Below are 24,721 nucleotides of genomic sequence, written 5' to 3'. Positions count from 1 at the left end.
CATTCAGATCATGCCCGAGCTGTTTTATCAATCTAGTGATTCACGACTAAGGCGAAGCTAAAGGTTCAATGTGTCAGAGACATTAGACGGATCAATAGGAGCAGAGTGACTGAAAGACTGTGTTGACATGTTTGTTGGCTCATAACTAAAGAAAGAAAGATAACACATAAAACCTCCAGGTATGGCATTGAGCTTGAAAAATAAGGACATTAAGTTAATCTTTTGTTTTCTTAACTTTAATTTTTAGCACCAAATAGCTTTTTATGCCTTTACTGGCTCATGTGCAGTTTTTGGCAGTATTGACAAAAACACAAATCAAAGGAGATCATGTTTAGCAAGAACAGATATAGGGCAGTAAAGCCGGAGTGTGAAACTCTTTCCTCTGGCAGTGAAAGTAATTATACAAACAGTCGATGTGCTTAAGAAAAGCTGTGGTCTCTTCCCCCTTCCTGTCTGTCAAGGTATTGGGTAATACAGGTAGACTGACCTACCATATGCCCAATCAGAGAGCAAGAATAAACAAATAATTTGTATCGGCATCCGTCTGGTGCGCCAGCGCGGGAATGTTGCCACAGACACCAGACTCCACAACTTGGGTATACTGAGAAATACAGAGAGCTTTCCCTGGCAGTGATAGGCTTAATCAGCATTGTGTGAACTTGTTTGGCAAGGGCTTGAATGTAACGGGCACTCATTTAACTTCCACACTCTAGCTTTAATGTCTATTAAAACCATATGCTTTCAGAGAAAAAATAAATAATATAAATAAACAACACTGGAGATTTTACTGTTGGTCAACTTTTCTATCCAGGAACAAACCACGAAGAAACCACAAACCCCAGTGGATGATTCTCTTTTGCATAAAACCCAACAAGTCTAAAATTATTTAATGAGTAACTAAACAACCCTTGAAAATCTTCTTCTCATTTTTCTGCAGTGATGTGCAATGAAGTGTACTGTATCAGTTTCCCCTCTAACCACACCCATCACAGATGCTGAATGGGGTCAGAGGTCAAACACACTTGAAACTTCTAACTAATAAAGACAAGAAATTATCTTACTCTTTAAAAAGATAAAAGGGGAACAATAAAAATAAAGGGCAGTTTGCCAGATAAAATCATACAGCATCTAATTGTGATGGCCACTTAAATACATGCAAGCACATTTTCCTGAAAGTGTAAAGAACTTTGTACTGTAAAGGCTGCATTTCTACTGTTTACCTGCCAACTGTTGCTAGGCAAAATAAAATAATCTACTACATTATCACTCCGATTGCTTTCCAGAGTTGTAAAATCCTACTCCATGGTATTATAAACCTCTGTGCAGTGTGTTGGTATCTGATAAACAGATATTGACGTCTATTGATGGAACATTCTGAGCTTCAGTAAACATGAACAAAGTTACTAGAAATTAATTTTGTCACTCCCATCATTATTATTTGTCTTACCTCAATGTGAAGGATAACCATGCTATACATTTTGGAACTTCAGTTCGCACAATTTGTGTAGCTTTGGGGGATGTAAACAGGAAGTATAATGTTGCTGGAGTTCTGGAGATATAGAGTCCATGGCGATTTATTCAGGATGAACATACAATACAATAAAAATAATGATATCCTCAGAAAGTGTAAGTCACACTGAATCTAAACATATGTATATCATGTCTGTTTAACTGAGTTATGAGTCCAAGAATGAGTAATCCTTTTACACAAAATTGCAGCAATCAGGCACTAATGGTACCTTATTTGCCTCAAGCTGTGTGTCACAGCAACTGCTGCAGCAGCTGCATTGGTCACCTTGTGCATGGCGAGATATTAGAGTATAATACACAGTATGAATAGAATAGTCATTTTAAAAACAAACTTGATTTAATTCAACTCAGCTGAACAATTCCTCTTTTTCCTAGTAAAACCCTTACAGACAGATTGAATGTTATATTAAGACTTGTATTGCATCATTAAGAATATTCCTCTGGATGAGTCCAGTACATTGTGCAGACAGTACAGTATCCCTAAGAACAGCTTCATCAATGGCTTTCCTTTTGTGTGTGCAACTTTCATATTTGAGAGCAAAACCGGTGGGTTTAAGGGATTTCTCTCTCATCTTGTCAATAAAAGCAGATTATTTCTTTGTCTACCATGTCTCCTGTGGAGCTGCATGCAGCTGCTTCCGCATCATTAGGGATCACTACCAGCATTACGCCAGCTCCAAAGAGATAGACCTGCTATTCAGTAATAACATCATCACTCACAAAGTGGATGGATCCTCCTTTACAGTGAACCAACAGCAGAATTGACCTAAAATTGGAAATGTATGTCTTGTCTGACATTTAAGAGACCTTTACTAATAAAAGCCCCTGACCTACAGCCATACCACCACGACCCTCTGATTTGATTTATTTATGGATCTACTGAACAGAACACATTGAATCCAAAAGGTTGTCATGTTAAAGTGGGAACACTTAGTTCAAACGGGGTCCTAAGATCTTAAAGACGGATAAAAACAAACAATGAACACCTAAAAACTGAGGAGCACGGCGATGCTTTCCCCTCGAGTCTGATCCCAATCACTCTGAGGATCTTTTACATCAAGGTGTCTTGCCATTGCTAGAAAACATGTCACAGCTGTCAATCACTTACTGTATGTAACCGCTACAACTTCAGCCCTGTTTTTTTATTTGATTTTTAATGTGCCCTTACAGCCCCTGATTTATACAGTTGATAGAGCATAAACAATACTTGCCACTGTGTAATCTTTGAATATTGGGTTTGGTAATTGTGGGAGACAATAGAAAAATGTTCCCGGTACAGCAGTTCCTGATAGCTAATTAGAAGTTTTCATTCCTGCTAGGAGACACGGAACCTGCCTGGAGCTGCAGCAAAGTATCGCAACATTACAGCTGCAATTTGCAGAGGGACCAAAAACAAGGAAGCTAACAGACGCCTTTGCGGACATCAGCAGGAAAGACAAATGTTGCACACTAGGGATAAAGCCAGTATGGAAAGTAAAATACTGTATGTCTTAGGAGTATACCTTTCCTTTTCCAAACACATCTCCAAGCCCACTATCTGAAATGTGAATGGTGTCAGTTTAAGTCTTGAAAAACACAGAGGATGTCCCTAAATTTAAATATTCTCCCGTCCTACTTTAAGGATTTGCACATTTCGTTAACCGACCTGTTAAGTGAATTTAAGCTAGGTAAATATTATAATAGCTAAAATATTTGTGCTTTTTTAATATATTTAATCATATGTTGCTTCTTCTTTCAAGCATTAGCATATATTGTAAACACACATCATCAGAGACTGTACTGTATGTTGATGACACAACTATTAACACTGTTTTAGCAAACACTCTCTGGTGTTGAAAACAGCAGGTCAAAAATAACCGGTGAACTTTCCCAACAGCTGCTGTCCAAATTACAGTATGTGGCAGCTTGATGCACATTGATTTATGACTTTATATAAATAATACCATCTCTGAATGTGGCATGCAACATGACTGCAACTGTGAGAAATCTGGATATAAAAATCATATATTTTTTCGTAGTACATGTAAAAAACAAAATCAGCCATATTCCTTTCTTGGTACAGAGGACGCAGCAGAGGAAAATGACTGTTGTTGTCGACTATAAAACAGTATACTCCTGAGAATTAAGGTGTGCCTGGGGAAGTGCCTGCAGGGCCTCTAAAGCCACTCACACTTCCTGATTCACTACTTACCCCAACATCAACACACCGAGCTCTAACGAGTGCCCGCTCAGTGAACTGGTATAACAGACTCCTGCAGGTTTCTATTGGGAATCCAAAAATGTAGACAGAACTGGGCAGACTGGGGAATAGGTTCAGTGGTTTGTGAGTGCATGACTAGATTTAAAAAACATGAACATGCCTTCTGTGCTGATGATACATGTTTTGATTATTTCCTAAAAACTACATTTCTATGTTTACAGCAGCAGGAGAAAGGTAGAAAAGTGGAGTAAGGACATGAAAGCAGTTAGTCACAGAGCTCGGCGGAGGAGACCTGACTCGTGTTGTAGTGTTGTTGTGTACGATGGGGGGGTTAATTGCACCATTTCAGAGGGACACTTAAGATCACCTTTAAACTGTGTACACAACATTGTGAAATTGGTGAGCAACCTTTTTCCTGTTTGGATGAATAATCCATGTCACTGTCCAAATTATTGAACAAATAAGGGCATGCTCACCAAGTTTGTTTGGAGTTTGAGCGGAGTCTATTTTAAACATTTTCTTCATCCTCCCACTGACAAAATATCAAACCAAGCAGCATGAAAGGGGACAAAAAGGTACTCTGAGTCACTAATTGATTAACTTAAGTAAACATTCAAACCAACTTTTTAACTCTCTTTTTTCCTTCCAACATTTAGAGGATGACATTCTTCCAAGTGGTTTGGTCTTCTAGATAGAATGGGGAGATATTTACAAAGCCTGCTGCAAATTATACTGAGATATGCAAATATTCTGAGTTAAATAATGTACATACTGTAAGTATTACTGGCTGCTTTAGTCATATTACACTGGACTGGTGCTGCACTGAGCTATTAAAGGTCACTGCAGAAAACAAAGTTAAACTGTGCGAAAAATAACTGCTGTTCTGTTGTCTTGTGTTGTGGTGCTGAATGGAAAGCGATATTTGTATTTGCTGTCATTTTCTTTACTATTGACTTTGAGTGTTTTCTTAGTCTGCTACTATTAAGGCATTTCACCATTTCTCTCACTCACTCACTGCATGGACCTGGCAAGGCTCTCTCCCTCTCAGACGTTAAATTTCAGACACTAATTTTGGTGATAAATACGGTGCATCAGCTATTTGTATAAATTTGTATTCCCCTATTCCTATATCTTGCACTTCTAAACAGGACCCTTAAAACCCATATTACATGAAAACGAAGGCACAATACAAATATATACAAATATTATATTATTATAATAGCAGTAGTAGTACTGCAGTAGTAGTAGCTTTAGTAGCATGTGTTTTATTAGTAAAGTTCAAACTGTGATCACATGTCAAAGAATATATACACATTCACGTTTCAAGATGTAAGAAAGTAGCTTGATATCTGGCTTCTACCCATTAGCCAGATCAAAAATAAAAATAATGGTGGTTAAAGCGCTTAGAAACTGGATCCTCCTTTAAACCCTTGGCAGCTACACACAATTCTCAGTTTGTGTTTCATGTTGTATAGGTTGCACTGTAACTACCCGCGGCCTGAAACCCAATCCTCTATTTGTTTGACATCGGTCACTGAATAGTGAGTGATCGGATCTATGAGCGCTGACGACATCCTCTCTGAGCTGTGAAAACAATGCTGCTATCTTTGAACATTTTGAGTCAAGCCTTATAGAACGTCTCTCTCGATCTTGCTCGACTTAAAAGTCTATTTGGGATTCAGCTTTCCTTTTTTGTATCTCTTTCGTGTGACAGGAATTGATCCAAAACTGTCATTAGCGCAAACGGCATGTTCTGTTCTGTTGTAAATAAGAGACTTATAATTACTACAGTTTACAACATTATCAAGCTATTAAAATACCCACAATCAAAATATGCAGCATAGAAGCTCAAATCCCACAGTGGCTAATCCATGATTTACGCCATCCTGGAAGCAGCCCAACCACTCTCACAGTGAGGCGTAAAGAGCTTAGGATGGAAGGGGATGGATGTGTCTCCCCAAGCCTCTGGCTGTCTGTCTCAGCTGAAATATGAGGTTGTAACTCACTTGCCTCAGAGACTGAAAGCAAGAGAAAGAAGCTGACAAATAAGGAAAACTGACACAAAAATGTAATAAAAGAAAATAGATGTTTGTCTATTAAAAAAACAATTTCTCTGATGTCTATCGATGGAAAGGAGTTTGATTGGAGGATAAGCGATGACTCACCTCTCTGGCATCTCTTCAGAGAGGAGGGGTTTCTAACAGAGAGAGAGAGAGAGAGAGAGAGAGAGAGAGAGAAACTCTGCCCTGCTCTGACAATGGACATGGAAATTCCTGTCATGTGTAAAAATATAAATCATGTTCTGCATGTGGGAAGCTGGACACACTGTAACTGTAGCAGCCGCATGTATTTTTAAGGGTGGAGGTGCTGCAGGATGCATGAGGTGTGAGCTCAGCAGCAGGTGGAGAATGTTTGAGATATTAATGCATACGATTGGATTCATATTCTGCAATCTGACACAATTTGGTTGCAATTAAGCGCACAGAGCAAAGGGCTGTACTTAAAGTAAGCTTTCAAAGTTAGAACTTTGCAACATCTATTATAACCTCCATATATTAATTTTCTCCAAGTGGCCGTGTTAATTAAAGTGAACTTGCCAAAGGAAAGTCTATTTGATGTAACATGCCAGCTGCAAAAAACAGGAGTTGCCTCATTTACACCTCCTTTATGTCTGCCTTTCCTGTGAGAGGAAAGGGAAGATTTTGATGAGTTTTGAAGACTGTGTGTTAGCAGCGCTTGCCAGGTCATTGTGTAACTAATGATTGTTAATGAAATCGGGGGAACCAAATTTAAGATATTTGAGGATATCTTATGAGATTTTTGAAACTGGGAAGACTTATGACAAAAATTCCTCTCCAAAGTTTTTGGTGGGGTATATAGGGGGTAATTATCCCACCTCATACTTGCTGGTCTCCAAAAACAATAGCGTGATTGCTACAAGAATTTGGCCCCATGAGAGCAAGTTCAAGACACTCAACTAATTATGTCAAAGCAACACTAAGATGTGTCTGTATGCTGCTCAGGGGCAAATATTAATGAGGTTATAAATCTAAACAGACTCCAGACACCATGAAAAAGTAAACCAGTAAAGAAGACAGTCTCGTCCTTTGCATTAGAATTAAGAACCTGCATGAACTCAGCTAAGATCTTTAAGATTTTTTGAAAAGACCAGATTGGTTTAAACCAATTATCAGCAGGCAAAGGGTATGTCTCCTGCAGCATAAAAACCCTGACAACCACAGTTAACACTACCCTTTTGGGACATTTAGCTCACAAAAGTATTGTGTTCATAAAAAGAGAAAAATTGGATGAAAATGCAAAATAGGTTCCATCCAGGGTCCATCTAAAAAAAGTAAACCCAAGACTAAGACTCGCTAGAGGCTTTGTGAGGATGCACTTAGGCACAATGGTGCTTTATAATGTTTACCATGTTCACCATCTTATTTTAGTGTGTTAGAATGATAACATTTGGTAATTGACACTGTCACTAGCATTGTATGTGAGAAATTCAAAGTTTGACCCGATGATGGTACAAGATGGAACGGCAAGACCCAACATTTCCATTCATCCATTTAAATAATCAAAAGAAACACTGATGAGTCCTTTTTTGTGAAAAAAAATGCACCAAATCTCTTCTCACCAAGCTATTTTGTGTGTCACTAGGTTGTTAAGTTTACATTTTCTGGATAATTATTTCAGCTAATTCAAATCAACTTGTTTAATTTTTTTAATCAAGTTTCATTTTTATTGATTTTAGTGCACTGATCTGCCTTATTCTTTCTTGCATCAAGATACAAACCCTAATTTCTAGAAAATTCTTGAAACAAGTTGAATTCCATCGGAAAGACGTTGAGATATTCCTGCAGATTTTTGCACATGGCTTCAGAAAAAAAAGAAAGTTTATAAGAAGCAATTATAGACAGAAATGACCTAATATGATGTTCTTTGTTTGGACTGGGGCAGTCTCACATGGCATTGTTTCTTTCTGCAAGGCCCTGACAAAACAGGCCTGGCAGCTGCTGTCACCCGAAAATAGCGGCAGACTTAGAGGCAGGCAGAGAGCCTCGGTGACACTGATGTTGCACTGGGCGCGGTGAAAGTAACACACGATCCCGCTGGCACCAGAGTCCACAGGTGGCAAACAGCCTCCTGTCTCTGTCACAATGCCTGTTGGTAGAATATATGTTACATACAACAACAACAACAACAACAACAACATTGACGTCCTAATCTGAAGCCAAGAGTCAACTGGGAATGTCAAGAAAAGGGCACATATATGCTGTTTGAGTCCTCTCAGCTGAACACTGGAAAATATGTGATAACAAAGAAGCACTAAGCTGAATTCTCAGTCATGTAAAGGACAAGTGCTTCCATCACTTCTGAATGGCACATTGGACATTTCTGCTGCTGCAGTGCCAGAGAAGACATCAAGTTTGCTCTTTCTCCCCCTCTTTTTTCCACTCTCATCAGACAAAAAGCTTTTCCATGTAGTGGTACAATTGCCTCTGCTCACCAAGTCCCTCAGAGGAGGAGGAGGAGGAGGTGAAGTTTATCCGCCTGATGAAAGTGCCCTTCTGGCCCACCTATAATTTCGTTCAGAGCTCCTTTCTTCCCCTGAGGCTGCTCCTGAGCGACATCAAATCTAGAAAGCGGTCAAGACCGAAGATGACTCTTTCACCCTGTCCTCTAATAGGACGTTCTCAACATGTTGACCCCGGTAATCCTAGATGACTCTGAATCTGCAGCACTTTTCGTTTGGCAGCTGGTTATAATGAGCAAGAGGTGACATCCCAGACACCTTTTGCACACCGTTTAACCTATAAAAGGTTCGGGACGGGGAAAAAAAACTTGCCGTCATAGCTTCCTCCACGCTGTATCCCACTGCATCCTTGATCTTTTCTGAAAGAACTCTGTGTCTTTTGTTTGTTTTTGTAGTCTTGACGCAATGAATCATACAGATGGGGATCAGGAAACACACTTGGGTGCTTATTGCTACATAAAGAGAGCGTCTGTTTCAGAAACTTACAGTACAAGAATGGTTGGATGCAGCAGTCTCAGACACTGTTTAAAGATATGCATTTTAGCAACAGATTTAAAACATTTTGTGCTAAAAATTGCACCTCTTCTCAGAGTCATAACACAGTCAAATCAAAATGCACATATGTCATAAAAATAATTTCATAGTCAGTAAACTTTACACTGTAAGTGATAGCTCTGATGTACATTGAGGACAAACACCTGCAACAACTCCTTGAAAGTCATATTAAAGAAGAACTCTCTATCAGTGTTGTAGTCAGGACCACCTAAACCGAGACCAAGTAATTACCAAGACCAAAGTGTATTGAGGCCAAGACAAGACCAAGACTTTGAAGGGTTGAGACCCAGTCAAGACCAAGACCAGAACAGTGCGAGTCCAACACTGCATGACACGATAAAATGTGGAAAATGCTAACCATAGGCACACCTTAAATTGATCTGAGCGATCCACATTCACATAAAATAATTATAAAAAATTAAATAATTAAGATTCTTCTTCTTCTTGTATTGCTATAAGTGTATCATGAGAAACGCCTTGATAAAATAATCAAAAGGCAGTTTTGGTCTTGAAATAAAACCCAGAGTCCTTTTTATCTGAGACTTAGACAAGACAGTCGATTCTAAGACAAGACCTTCAATAAGTGGTCTTGAGACCAAGACCAATCTTGAGCACTACAACACTACTCTCTATAACAAAACTGATTTTGCCTCATAATCATCATGCTTAGACTTTTTCCTCCATCCATGGTTAAAATGCAAAGTGCTAGTAGCTAATGTAGCATGACTTTCCATGACGCATATTTTCCATAATATAAATTATCACATAATTGTGCTACTGAATGAAAAAAAACAGGTGTAGCCCACAGCTAAATGGCTGACTCAACAGCAATAATATACTTGTGTTTACATCACCCAAAGCATAATGGGAACCCTTAGTGCCAAAAACTCAAAACATTTTAATATAAAATAGGAAAAAAACAAGAACCACAGGATTGAGGGAGAGAAAAATCAGAAATGTCTTCCTTTGCCTCTAAGATTACAAATACATTTTTTTGACAGTAGAATGTCCCATCTATATGCTTCTCATATTCCTAAAACACTGACACTCCCATCTATCCATTCATATACAGATATTTGCTGTGTATTAAAAACTTTTGGCAAAAGGCAAAAAAAATAAAAGTTCAAAAAGCATAAAAACAATCCTTGGACATGTATAGTACCACTTACATGCCAAAGGATGGCATTCTTAGTAGCCTATCTTATCCTGACTGAGACATTTAGTGACTTTGTCAGAAAAGAGAGTTAAAACTGAACAAAAATAGAGTTAAACAACAATAGCAAACAAGCCGAGACAACTCATCCAAATCCGACTTTAACATCTCCGACTGTTCAACGTGTGACTGCGATTGGGGTTAGGGGGCAAAGACTGCAAACTGCATAGTGCCAGAGGGCAGCTCTGTGCTTCCATTAATAGAAAACCTTTCTCTGGCCAGAATAATAGCTTTGCGACATTCCAGCCTCCTCTGTGGACCTCTAGAACTGACTGGCTAAATGTCACTCAGCAGGATGCCATCATTTAAGAGAAATCACATTTCCCCCCAGAATATGCTAACCTTAGACTCGCTCTATCACACACTCCCCATCTTACAATTTTTTGACGATCACATTCTCCAGTACTGTGAAGTGCGACTGAACAGGAAATAGATTTGTGACATTACAGGAAAGCCACTGGGTTTCTTGGTGCCGGTACAAGCTGCAGCCACCTGTTCAGTCCCCAAAGCTAGTTTTGTTTGTTTTGGCATAAGCAAACAGTGACGTGATGACATTTTTAATGAATAGGGAGAGTGGTCTTGTATGATGCGAAAGTGACTAGGGGGAGGGGAAATGCAATAATGCATAAAGTGACAGATGGGATCCTTCCGTGTCCCCAATCTGGGGGAAACCATGTCCTTAGATAGATCTGAAATTAGAGAATAAACACGAGCCCTCTCGTTTTCTGTTTTATGTGAGTGAAGGAGGAGCGAAGCGCTGATCTCCAGCAGATAAACCTTTAAAGACATAAAGGTCATCGGGAAGTGTCCTCCCTGCTAATCAAATAGCCCTAAAGGAAAGGTTTGATCTTTTTAAAATCTGCTGAGATGCTTGGCCAGCCGGGCAAATGAACATTAGGCCTCTGGGCCTTCCACAGGGCAGTCTGCACCTGTTTATCACTCAACATCCACAGTCAGAGGTAAACAGCTCAGAGTTCAGCGATGATCACATTAGGTTGGAAAGTGTCATGTTGCAATTGTTGAGGTTAATACCTCAAATTGGAGTTTGAAAATTACGTGAGTGAAATTAATTTCATGTAATATGATAAAAACTTAAACCTCCAACGAAGAAGCTAACTGATGGTAAGATCATAAAACTGAAGCCTGTGTCGTGTACTTTAACCAGGTTCTTAACCTTTGTCTCATGTCGAACCCTGAGTTTATAGAGCTAATTGAACAGAAACATTCAACAGCAATGTATGATTTGTGAGTATATATTTTTGAGTTATAACTTAACATTTTCTTTTCTTTATATCTTTACTCCCTTCTGTAACTACTATTCTGAAATGAGAAGAAATTTATTGAAAAGATTTCTGGTACAGGATATACAATCCTCTATTCCAGACTCTAAAAAAACACTAACTAACTAACTAACTTATATGATTTCTGTAAAAAAAATTATTTATTTATTTATTTATTTATTTATTTATATATTTATATATATATATATATATATATATATATATATATACATACATACATACATATATATATATATATATATATATATATATATATATATATATATATATATAAATAAATAAATATATTTTTTTACAGAAATCATATATATATAAATAAATAAATTCACATTTTAACATTTCATAATTATATAATTTCATAATTGAAGTTTTCTAACAAATCATAAATAAATTACATAAATTAATTACTTAAGTTACTGACAAGCTTTATAATTATACATTACACCTTTTGACAGGCAAAATGAATCCAACCTATTCTTAAAGGAATTAATAGAAGGGGAACACACAACTTCTTCTGGAAGCTCATTCCATGATTTTCCCCGCACGGAGTGTAAAAAAGTTCTCTTTTCAGACAGGCATGTTCTAGGGTAGAGTTTTTAAAGAATTCCCTTGTGTCTCGTAGCTATTTTTCCAAAACTGAAAGATAGGTTCAACTGTTACATCGTATATTCCCTGTACAAGCTTATATACCTGAATCATATCTCATCTGTATCTCCTAAATTTGAGAGTTGGTAAACTTAATTTCCTCAATATAACTTCATACGACATATTTTTCATTCCTGGAATTAATTTAGTAGCTCTTCTCTGGAACCTTTCAATTTTTTTCTACATATTTTAATCTATATGGACACCAGACTTGCATATTCAAGATGGGATCTTACCAGGGATTTGTACAATGGGAAAAATATATCTTTACATACATTTTGAAAAGTTCTTCTTATTATTGCAATCATAGATGTTGCTTTTTTAACCTTTTCAGAAATGTGTGTGTGGAATTCAAGTGAACCATCCACCACAACACCTACATCACTCTCCTCATGTACAGGATTAACCAATACAGTGTCATGTTTAATAGCCACTGGTCACACAATTTGCTCATGCTACATAGATCTTCTTGAAGATGGGCTCAGTCTGTGTCACTTGGTATTATTCTGAAACTTTTAGTATCATCCGCAAAAAGGTAAACATCAGACTGTATCATATCTGGCAGATCGTTTATATATATTACAAAGAGAATAGGGCCCAAGACTGATCCCTGTGGAACCCCAGATGTCACAGAGCTATATAAGTAACTGAGTCTGCAGAGAAATCAACGAATGTCTGCTTGACCAATCCATAACCAAAATCCCAATTGCAAAATACCGCAGGCATCCCGGAGCTGAGCTTCCTTTTTGCATAAACTATGTCTCAATTGTCTAAGGGTTCAGATTTATTCTCTCATTGACTGCATTCACATCTTTTCTTAAGAATGTAAGCAGTTTTAATTTGGAAAATTAATCAAAGAACACGCTTTTCGCTTGGATTCACATGCACCAAATGTATCATGGAAAAATTGGAAAATCTTTTTCTCCTACCTGGGTATGGAGAGGTTAAAAGTAAAAAAAAAATCAGTCCACCCTCTACTGCTCTTTATTAATAAATGCCGCAATTGTAAAAAAAACGGTAAAGTTTAATATCCTGGAGTGAAAGCGGTTTCAGAATATTTCAAGAGCAAAGAACAAGAAGTACTATGTTTTTAAAGAGAACAACAACGTGGGTGAAGATGTGGGAATAGCAGCTCAACAAACACACAGCTAGATGCATAAAATAGCAAGACACACACACACACACACACACAGCCTTTCTCTTAAGCCATCCCATGCTCTACTCCCCAGTAAAATTCCCTCTTAGATGGCCTGAAAATAGGCTTTAATGTGCCCCCTAAACAGGCTGAAATAGAAAACACACATCTGCCATGTTTAGGTAAGCTGCAGTTGCCATGGTTACAGATGAGCGCTCGCTGAACAGTTGTATGTCAAGCCATCATTCAGACAGGGCACCACACACACACACACACAAAGAGTTAAAAACAAGGAAACAGGATGGCAGTCGAGCTGAAGTCATTCTTCAAAATGTTGCTGTCACCATTAACCATCACTAGCGTCTGTGCTATGAGACTGATGTAAGATACTGTGGGGACAACCTGAGTTCAGGCTGAGTCATCAGATTTTTTATGACATTTGGAAGGAGATGATGTTCTGTTTTTAGCCCAAACTGAGACAAATAAAAATGGGGTTTATTGCGTTCCTAACCTGGTATTAATCCCCTTCTTGCAGAAGCTTACGGCTACAGAAATCATCTCAAAACAACAAATGTTTCACTTCACTGGGTTTTAAATGACAACATACACCAAAAGCAGGAACATTATGATACAAACATGATGCACATTTCATGACTAAACCACTTGACATGAAGTGTTTGTCACAGTGAGAGACCTTGTGAATAAATCATTGTTTACAACAAATAGAGCTGGATTTGATCCTATCTTGTCATCCTTCCAATAATGTCAGTAGCTTTTTTGCCGATTTCTTTGTCCCACAAACATGAACTAAATGGTTCGTTAATATTCCACACATCAAACCATTTTGCTTCAGTGTGGCTGCCCACCCAGCATTCATGATTAACAACCTCCACGTACTGAGCCAACTGGAGATGCTGCACCACATTTAGTGGGGTGCGTGAAAGTGGGATCAGCCCCGAGCACTGCGGCAAGCTTTGGCATGGTGCTCCCACTCATACCATTTCATTTCATCACTCCTTTGTCAGTCCTACTCTTGCATTGCCAAGTCATCTAAATCATCAAACTCAAGTACAGCAGAATCTCCATCATACTGAAACTGTCCTTGACTAGACGCCAGGTTACAGCAAAATAAGGATCTGATAAGGATCTCATTACATGTGGTCGAAGAGGCGTGTGTTCTCCACATTACACTGTCAACAGACAATCCAGGCGCCATGGCAACCACTTCAGCTGACCAAATGCAATTGGTAAACTGTACATGTCCCTCCCTCCCTCCGTCTGTCCTTCTGAATCTGTTTCTCCCCGCTGTCTGAGGGCATTATGGGGTGTATGACCTTAATACTCTTTAAATCTCTCCTCTTTTTTCACTGGCTTTGTTTGGATGTGTCTGCCTCCCCTGTCTGAGAGATAAGCTACCAAGATATGCACTTCAAAACGGTATATGTATGCGTCGGACAAGCAGAAATAAATTAAAGGAACATTCAAGCATGCACGATTTGTGGCTTGTCAGATGCGAGCTCCTGCTCAGCAAGGTTTCTGGCCTGTCCTATAATAACACATATTAAATATACTATGAGGGAGTTCTACCCGAGTGCCTAGCTGTCATGAGGAAATTGGGGGCTGACTTCATTTCACTGACGTCTTAACCAACGGCCTGCTACACATAGGCTAAAGTACCTCGAGATGTCAATCAAAGATTAAACGAAGGATGATGACTGAGTGTGAACTCACCAGGACTCTTCCTGTTAGTGTTTGAGCAGATATCATGACTCCGGCCCAGTCTTTGACCGAGGTCATCCAGCCCACCTCGCTGGCCGCTGGGTCATCCTTGCCGGCCCGCTTGATGATGCCATCGCCTGTGGTAATCCGATGGACATCCTGTAAGGAAAGGGTGCAGAAGGTAACGGTGAAAAACCTGACACTTGACCAGAGTTTAACAGTAAATGATAATAGAAACTCTCTCAGAGATAGGGTTGTGCCGACGATATCACACACAGGTTTCACAAAGGGCACGACAGCTCAGTGTGGAAAATGTGAACAGTAACATTGCTTATATACAGAAAAAGAAATAGGAGTGATAACCACAAATGTTCTAGTTCTAAACATGACTCTGCATTTCTTACAGGCAACTTTAGACATAGAAGACAATCTGAAACACAAGAGACATCCTGAAGCCGTTTATCTCAATTGTAAGGGGACAAAATGAATGTACTGAGAGATAGTTTTAGGGTGACCTTGTAGCCCCTATCTGTTCAGACAAACAGTGCTCACATTATGTTCCAGACTTTGTGGCTCCCACTTAGTTTAGTATAAACTAAAAATAAAAATGTGAGAATGAGAAACTCACTTTCAGCATTGTGAGAGAAACTAAAACAGAAATAAGATAAAACATATAAAGAATCATGCTTAAATGTAATTTTGCCATTATAGTCCATCACCCCTCAGAGTACAACAAACACTTGGTGAACATAAACATTTTTTTTTCCTGTTATCATTCATTGCTACAATACAATAGCCTATCCCTTGTATATAAACCTACAACCATTATATAACAGCCTTTTTCCTGTTCAGGTGGATAATTCACAGGAAAAATACTATAGCATAGGAAAATATGTGTTCCACTGGAATAGCAGTCTCTCTTTCTCAACAAATTAATCCAATGTCCATAAGAGGGCATTTGACTACAAAGTTAGTGTTTCTATAGTGTAATGTGAGGTTTGTGTATGACAAGTGTAATATTATATCGGTCATTAACGGGGAGTAAAAACAGAAACCCCAAAAACAGAAAAACAGCTGCTAATAACAGTACAGCTAATGGTTATGTGACTCTCATTGTTTTGACTTACCCTGACCAAATACAAAAAAATGTGCTTACATACTCAGTATTTATTATAACAGTAACTGTTGCTAGGCGCATGTAGCTGCTAGCATCATTAATTACATCACCTTATAGCTAACATGGAGCAACATTAGAATTGATTTGGAGTCATGTTTTTAGCCACACGACAATTGTAAGTCCAGTATTCACTCTTCTTTTACTTCTATTTTGGTCTCAGACAACAAATATCTTGCTCTTCAGTTGCTAAATGCTCTGCTATATTCACCAGAAAGTCGCTAACTTTGTCTGTCTGCTGTTTGGTAGGCCCACTGGAAAGGTAGATAGGCTACTGGGTTTATCTGAGCTTTTTTACTGTAAACAACTGCCTAATGCTGCTGAGAGTGGAAAGTGAACCAAAACAGTAAAGTTGCTGGACATCAAGCCAAAACTACAGTATGAGCTAGCATAAAAGCAATAATGCTCTGTAGGTTTGTCACAAGTTGCACCTTTTTACATTACACATTGAATGTAAACCATTGGTCAATATAAAAATACTGACCAGTGCAGCTTTAAGATTGTGCTTCCTGTAGTTTAATATAACCACAACACTGGTACACAAAAAGGCCAATGAATAATTGTTTACTCCAATCAGTAAAGTAATAATTGTGATGGACAATCTTTGACTCAAATCTTGCAATATAAATCAATTTTCATATATAAAATATTGATTAGTGCAGCTTTAAACTCCAAATGCCTCCATTATGTTAACAATGGTGGCATGCGTCTGGAAAAAATGTTAATGAAACCAAAAGAAGGAGCGGAAAGACACTAAACTCTTCAAGCTAAGATGAACTGCAGTCAGGCAATCTTCTCTGGGTTTTCACTATTATATTATAAAGTGTCTCTTCATTAATACAAAAATATTGATTGATTAGCTTTAAGTTGACATAAAAAGGAGTAGAGTACAAACTACAGAAATAAATATTTTGTGTTTGATTGACAGCTATACACAACATGAACAACCTCAATACCTAAAAATCACCACTTAAAAAACATAATTACATCATCCTTATTATAGTGACCAGGCTCAAGGCTTCCAAAATAAACCCATGCACATGCATGCACACATGCATACAGTAAACATACAGAGTGAGAGCAGCAACGAGACTCCAGGAGTGTATCCATGGCAGCCACTGAGCTCCTGGTGTTTCTGCTCCACTGAGTGGGCTGCCTGCCTGCCTGTCTGTCTCTCAACCAGTCTGTCTGTCCGTCTGTCTCTGTCTGTCTGTCTGTCCGTCCGTCTGTCTGCTGGGACCGACATGATTCACAGAGCAGGAAATCGAGACAGGATACAGAGGTTGGCTATGCTCCCTGATGAAACACCCCACAGCCTCAAGGCTAACACGACTTAGACTCTTTACCCTGTGACATCCTACGCCTTCTCTACCTTAATGGTGTCACACATCACTCTCTCTGAGGCCTTTCTCCTGCAGCTCTGCTAGTCCTGTGGGATTAGTTGATGCACTTCACACAGTTTTAGGGGAGAGGAAAAAACAGTTCACAGTTAAAAGTTACAGCTTATATGGTTTGCATTAATGTGTGTGAACACTATTGCGCCAGTCTTTTTGTTGTAGTGTAATGCACAATAGCTCAACATGCCACATTCTCCAAATGCAGAATGGGCTATGTGTCCCCGAGATAGGGCAGCTATAACTTCGAAGAACTCCTGGCATGCAACCACGCAACATGTGTTGTGCTTCCACTCTACCATACATCTTTGTAAAGCTGGAGGGGATGCAGCACCACTGAAATTAGGGAATAAATTAATATAGTCTGCAACATATGGAGTACTATGTGGTACACCGTTGTGATGAGACAACAGGTCTTGTTTAGGAAGAAGGGTGGGGAAATAATTAAATCAATATTCTATATTTTTGTGATCGGGATTCAGACTTCCCCAGCTTTCAGTCCCAAGCACATTGGTTCCTATTGGAGATGTGACGCTGTACAAACGGCTCACACATAAATACGTAGCTTCACACAGCTGGGCATTGTATGTTTTTAGCAAACGTTAGTCAAGCAGGAGTAAATGGTGTATTTGTTGGGAACTATTTTTGGCCGTGGAGTCTGCGCGCTAGTGAGTATTTAATGACGGTGTATACAGAGTCAAACAAAATTAAACTGCAGTGCCCATGTTCATCGTAATGAGGGATCATGCCATCATGTGCAAAGATATGGCTCCTTTATGTGTTTTTAGATCATTTAGATAATGTATTTTGATACATTTTTCTGAGCATTGCCTGTGTAGCTAAAGCCTGATATATTCCTCTGTGCCATAGAGCCTGCATCATTGTCCAAAAACACATTAATGAGCCACACTCACTGCATTAGGTGACATGTTCCTTCATTAACTTAGCATCCTGTGGCTATAAATACTCTATAAAGCACCAAATGTGTATTAATCTGCAACTGAAAATAGTCCCTGACTACTTTGAGTAATGTTTGCTAAACAACAGCAGACATAACGTTTATAGCAGAGATCATTTTTTGAAAGTTTTTTTCCAAAAATGTAAATTTCTTAAAAGGCAAGGCAGCTTTATTTGTATAGCACATTTCAGCAACAAGGCATTAACAAAGTGCTTTACCTAAAACATTAAAGAGCAGTTAAAAACAATTAAAAATACAAAAACAGATCAAATACAGAATGAAAGTTACAGTGCAGTATAAGAAATTAATTATTTAAAGGAATGCAACATCAAAAAGAAAGGTCTTCAGCCTTGATTTAAAAGAACAGAGTTGCAGCGGATCTGCAGATATGTAGAGCATAAAAACTGAACACTGCTTCCCCCTGTTTAGTTTAACATGAATCCAACATATTATTAGCAAATATAAATCCCCACTGATGATAGACTATACTGGCCTATAGGTAAGGTAGTCACTAAGTTAGCAATCAACAGATACAGTTAATCCTAAGGATTGTATGTTTACATTAAAAGATGATTTATAAAATCATGAGCAATCTTGATGAGCTCAACGTTCAATGTTCTGTGCTTACAAATGTGGAGTAAAAAGTTCATTATTTCCCTCAGAAATATAGTGGCGACAATGATCAGGTTTCAGAAAATGGAAATAGTATTATAGTTCTTACGTATTTTACACATTTTAACGTATAAAACAGTTTTAGCACGTTTGGTAATGGTGCCCAACCACACTGCACGCATTTCAACTGTCTCCATTATTATTATGAAATAGCTGGCTGCACTAAGAAATTCAATCACGTTCAGAGCCATTAGTGAGAGACAGGCATGACCACCAGCAGACAAAGTTACACTTCCTACGCCTGTCCAGAGCCCTGCAGCACTAACCTGATGACACTATAATAGCATGTCCAGCTCACTTAGTAGCTAAATCAGCCAAAGAGACACAGGAACAGAACGTTCTGTGAAATGGCAATTTAGAGATGAGAGGCAGGTATCAGCTGTTTTCATGCAGTGTTTTGCACTGAGTTTAATTTAAATTTGGATGTAAAGTGCAGCGTGTTTTGCTATAATAAAATGGGTAAACAGGCATTTTCGAAGCAACTATTTTACACTGTGAACCAAGCCAGTGAGACCATCCAAGGTCCAGAAATGTCATTAGACTGGTCATGAAACAAGGGCTCTGGGGGAATTTTTACTTAAATCTCACTTTTGAATCTCCTTAAGGAGATCAGGGTGAATGGATCAGACTATGGGTTAGAGACTAAAAGGAAAAAGAACAGCAGCGGCCTGTTGAATAAGTGTTAAACTGGAACATAGGCCTATAGTTTCACAGCGGTTAACTAGCCATAACAGCTAATGAGGCTGTGTCTTGAAGCTGAAGCTGTTCGACCATTCAACAGACACTTTGATTAAAGCATTATGACCTCAACTCTGGTTGAGTACTTTAGAAACATCTTTATTTAACAGGGACATCCCATCAATTTTACACATAAAGTTCGGTTTACTGGTCATATACTACTACCACCTGTAAAGAACACCTTTATACCTGAAATGTTACTAATTTCTTCTATGGCTCTATAGGACCTCTCCAAGTCTCAGAAAATAACCCTGATTATGTCATAGTGATGTCATGCATCATAATTTGGGGCATAGAGTTTAAAAGAGAAGAGTATTTACAGGGCCTCTACTTGATATTCAGATTAAAAAAGTTGTTTGGGATTACATCCACATGGTTCTCACAGACCGTTCCCCAACTCATCAAATACCAACACTTTGTCATGGCCCTCGGCATCAGATACCAACCCATCAGGCACGCACATGCACGTGCGACCAGGCCGGCGTTTAAACAAAGAAGCTCAGATTACAACACGTACAGAGGAAGTGTGACTTCATTCTCTACTCAGCTTATTACTCCATAGCAAATATTGACTATCTACGGCTATATTAATGTTATAAATATTGAGTGCAGCACCTTTAAGAGGCAAGGTGGCTCTAATGAAAGAAACTATCCAGTTGGCATTATTATAAATGTAGGATTCAGTGTTTTTTGGAGCTTTTTGGAGAGCTTTTTGGAGAGTAAATACAAACGATGGAGACAAAATAAAAAACAGATAAAATCCTATGGACTAAAAGTCAAGTTATCTCAGCCTTGATTTTGATTGTTCGTTTTTGAATCTGTAATTCTCGCAAGTCCCACAAACTTATGGAAATGCAATAATAAATCACTGAAAAAAGTGTGAATACAGAAGACACCCAAAGAGAAAGATACTTTATGGAATTTGACAGCAAGTAAATAAATAAATTCTGACCAATCAAATTGCATAATGGAAACTCTTCATAATTAATTTAGTATTTTGGTGTAGATGGGGGCTCTGTACATTTAAGGTGTTCTTGATCAGATACATTTCAACTGTTGATACATTGATTCTTTTTTTTTTAAAGTATTTGTCTTTGGTAATATGAATGTTTTCAATATTTTGATTATTCGGCTTTTTTCATTTATAGACTGCCTATAGTGTCTTATTCTAATCGTCTGAATTGGCTACATTGTGTAATATGGGAATCATTTGTAGAAAAAAAAAAAAAAAAAATCCCTGGAGGGCCTTATTGTGTGATGTGAATCTACTTTCCATAATATTGGTAAATGTATATTTACAGTTGAAAGAGCGGAGTATTATATATATATATATATATATATATATATATATATATATATATATATATATATATATACATAACGACAACAATAAGCTCTATATATATATATATATATATATATATATATATATATATATATATATATATGAGCTTATTGTTGTCGTTGTAAATAAAGTACAAGTGATGGCCAGTGTGCAGGATTCTTTGTTTTCTGTGCAGTAACGCCACAATTCCTATGAAGTGTCCTCTGACTTTCTTACTCACACAACTCTATGAAACACTTAACTTGATGTACAGTATTAATCTGACGCTGCACTTTCCTTCCCTGTTTTAATGAATAAAGTTAAACAGGCTGTGTTGAGGGAAGCCATTTTAAGAAGGCTTAATTGGCATCACGCTGTTATTCCCCAGCACTTTAATGACCAAATCTAAAATTGTACGCTGAAAACACTTTGACCATGATATTTTTTAATGCCAGTTAAAGGTAGAGTTCAAAGATCAATGATTTGTGATTCATGACGTGCTTCTGTCCAATTATTCTTTTAAAAAGGGTCAGGGTCTTAAGGTCAAGTGCAGGAAGATACCTTCAATGTGAAGATGGAGAGCTGCGTTTTTCACATTTAAATTTCTTCCTGCAGGAAAAACGTTGATTTAGTATTTATAATACTATATAATACTTAATAATCATAAAAGCCTACTGCGGATGTGATATTTGCTTTTGTAGAGGTTGTAGTTTTAGTTAGCTATCGACACATCAAGAGGGTTAGACAATCTTCCACTGGACTTTATTTGAATGAAGTGAAAATAGACCGGATACATTTTTAATAGCAGCAGACACCAGAAGAGTAGATGTAGTCATTACACCGACTCAGGCAGCACATCTCCTCCTTGTCACTTTGATCAATAGTCTGAACCTCCAAATATAGGTTTCACTGTGTCGCCTAAATCGGTCCTCCTGACACCACAAGTCATTGATCAGCATTGCTAGCCTATTCTCAGGATCCACCATGATCATTTCTCAAACAGCGAGCACATTAAACTAGAATAGAACATGTGGCTTGTGACAATTCCCGCAAAAGTGAATACATTATTTAAAAATATATTAATATAAATCACATTAATAATAAATCAAGACATTCTTAGAAGAGAAAAAAACTTGAAAATCGAAATTGAAATATCTGAGTCTCATGATCTATGGCCCCTTGGCTGTGTGAAGAAAGTCTGTATTATCTGTATTGTCTGGCACTTTGCCCCATGCCCTTCCAATCAATGACTCACTGAATGAATGAACACAATTATTTTGTTAATATCTACATGAATACAAATATCAAAGAGCAGGGAAACTAGGCCTCTAGTCAGCAGGACACCACCGCTCTTTATGTGGAATTAGAAGCTAAAATTGGACATGAGTAGTATGCTTGGGTAATAAATGAATGACTCACCTGTTGATGAACCTTATCACAAACTATTTGAAATTGTTGAAATGTGTATGCAACAGCAAAACAGTGAAATGTGGCTATGGAAATCAGTGAAAATGGTTAAGGACTGTCAGCACAAGCCAGTAGAGCAGAGTGCTTTTTTTCTTTTTCCTAAAAGTGTGACTTTCATTACAAAAATATATTTAAAAAAATAACATGTATACTTAAACATTTCCTAAAACTTAACAACATAATCAAGTGCATCTTTTGTCTTTCTGACTGAGAAAAAGCCACGGAGCAGGCTCTGGCACTGTCGAGATGTTTAACATTTGTGTTAATCTGAGACCTGTTGGATCCCAGATGGTGCAATGACAGCCAAGCTGCAGCATGCTGCTTATATAATGCAATGTGAGTAGCTAATACCTGCCTAACAAATTACACAGCCAATTAAAAAGACATTACAAGGAATATATATGCTTTCTTTACAGAGTAGAAGTAGACTGACAAGCTAAATTGCAGAGACTATTGTCCAGATATTGAAGGTCTAGACTCTCAATGTTAAATAAATAAAATGCTTCTTCTTCAAAGTTAATATTGAAGAATAGTGTGTTAAAGCTCCTAGCTACAGATAAAATAAACAAAAAATGCTAGTTTTAAAAATAATCTATGATAGCTTAAGTAGTTTATGTTGTGCAGCATTAATATTCACTCTACTTCACTTGTTGCCCTTTTGTGTGTGTGTGTGTGTGTGTGTGTGTGTGTGTGTGTGTGTGTGTGTGTGTGTGTGTGTGTGTGTGTGTGTGTGTGTGTGTCAGCAAAGTGCCACTCAGCTATTCCAACTTTCTGACTCGTAATTACTACTTTTGGATCATAAGCACTCGGCTGATAATTACAATATTTCAGATGGCACTTTAAAGCAGCATGAGAGTGACTCTCCATCTGAATCCTCAAATCACCCCACCAACCCCCAATGCACCTGACACATCTAAAAGGACACTGAGTCACTGCCAGAAGATGCACATGACACTGAACGTGCAGTGCATAACATTCCTTTTTAGACATAAAGAAAACAGTATTAAACCAGAAATGTACACAATGTAAAGACATCACACAGTAAATGGTAATCATTAGGGGTGTCAGTGACAGGTGTCACGGTTTTGATTCTAAATCGAAAATCAATTGAAATGAGTAATCAATTTCCATCATCGAACTCAAAAGCAGGATCAGCAATCTCCCACTTGTTTCTTTTTTTTTTTCTCCCACTCTCGCCTACTTGCGCATGTCTGAACACACAGGCAGGCCGGTAGCATGCAGCTAAAGACACAGCATAACGTTAGCTTACTGGTAGTCTGCAGCTGCACTTTTCCAGACACCATGTCCACTGCAGGAGATGTCAGAGAAACAACAGAACTGGAAAATCCTTCCGCTTCCCTGAGGTCACCAATGTTGCCTTCCCTAGTAGTTAATTAACAAACAACACCCAGGTGTGGGCTGGGGCTTTGACAGACTTCATGGTGCATTCGGGTACACATCGTAAACTCGTGGTGCATTCAGGTGCACCTCGTAAACTCTAAGAAACTCTGTTGTTGTAAAGTACCGTTTTACCATCTATTGTGGCCAAACTGCTGATTTTTTTTTTTTTTTTTTTTTTTTTTAAATCGAATCATGACCTTAAAATCAGAGTCAAATCGAATCATGGATTTGGAGAATGGTGAAACCCCCTATTAATTATTGAAAAAGAGTATTTCTAGCAGAATAATACACTTTCACATAAACGTACAAACACGTACAACATACAACATAACATGAATATAAACATAAATAATAAAAAAATATGTAAATGAATGTAGTTGATTAAACAAATATCTATTTGAAAATATATATATATAAAATTAAACTTAATACAAAATATTCTCTACATAGACTCTACAGCCAGTCTAGCCACTCTCTCTACTTACAGTAGGCACAGCAGTGCTTTGAGCCGAATGCTGACATCCATGCTAATAATATTTACCATGTTCATCATCTTAGTGTAGCCTGCTAACATTTGCTTATTAGCACCTAACACAAAGTACAGCTGAGACTGATGGGAATGTTAGTTTTGCAGGTATGTAGTCACATTATTGGACAAATTAAAATGGTGACCTGATGATGACCCTTTATGAAAAGTAAGGGGACCTTGAAAATCTGTAGCACATTTCACTGGACTTCCTCAAATAGTTGTCGGG

At 38.0% G+C, this 24,721-nt stretch overlaps 1 protein-coding gene across 9 annotated transcripts in view; it reads right to left on the bottom strand.

Moving 5' to 3' along the window:
* Positions 1-24,721, bottom strand: part of LOC120550674 (calcium-activated potassium channel subunit alpha-1-like) — a 96,692-nt gene that overhangs the window by 67,624 nt on the left and 4,347 nt on the right. For all 9 annotated transcript variants that reach the window (XM_039787335.1, XM_039787326.1, XM_039787330.1 and 6 more), the window contains exon 2: positions 14,851-14,997. In XM_039787335.1, coding sequence (XP_039643269.1) covers positions 14,851-14,997 — 147 coding nt within the window. The remainder of the gene's footprint in view (positions 1-14,850; positions 14,998-24,721) is intronic.

Source organism: Perca fluviatilis, chromosome 21, assembly GCF_010015445.1.
Source record: "Perca fluviatilis chromosome 21, GENO_Pfluv_1.0, whole genome shotgun sequence".
In the NCBI taxonomy this organism is placed as follows: Eukaryota; Metazoa; Chordata; class Actinopteri; order Perciformes; family Percidae; genus Perca; species Perca fluviatilis.
Note: the sequence above shows the minus strand (reverse complement) of the source record. Positions and strands in the feature narration are given on the sequence as shown.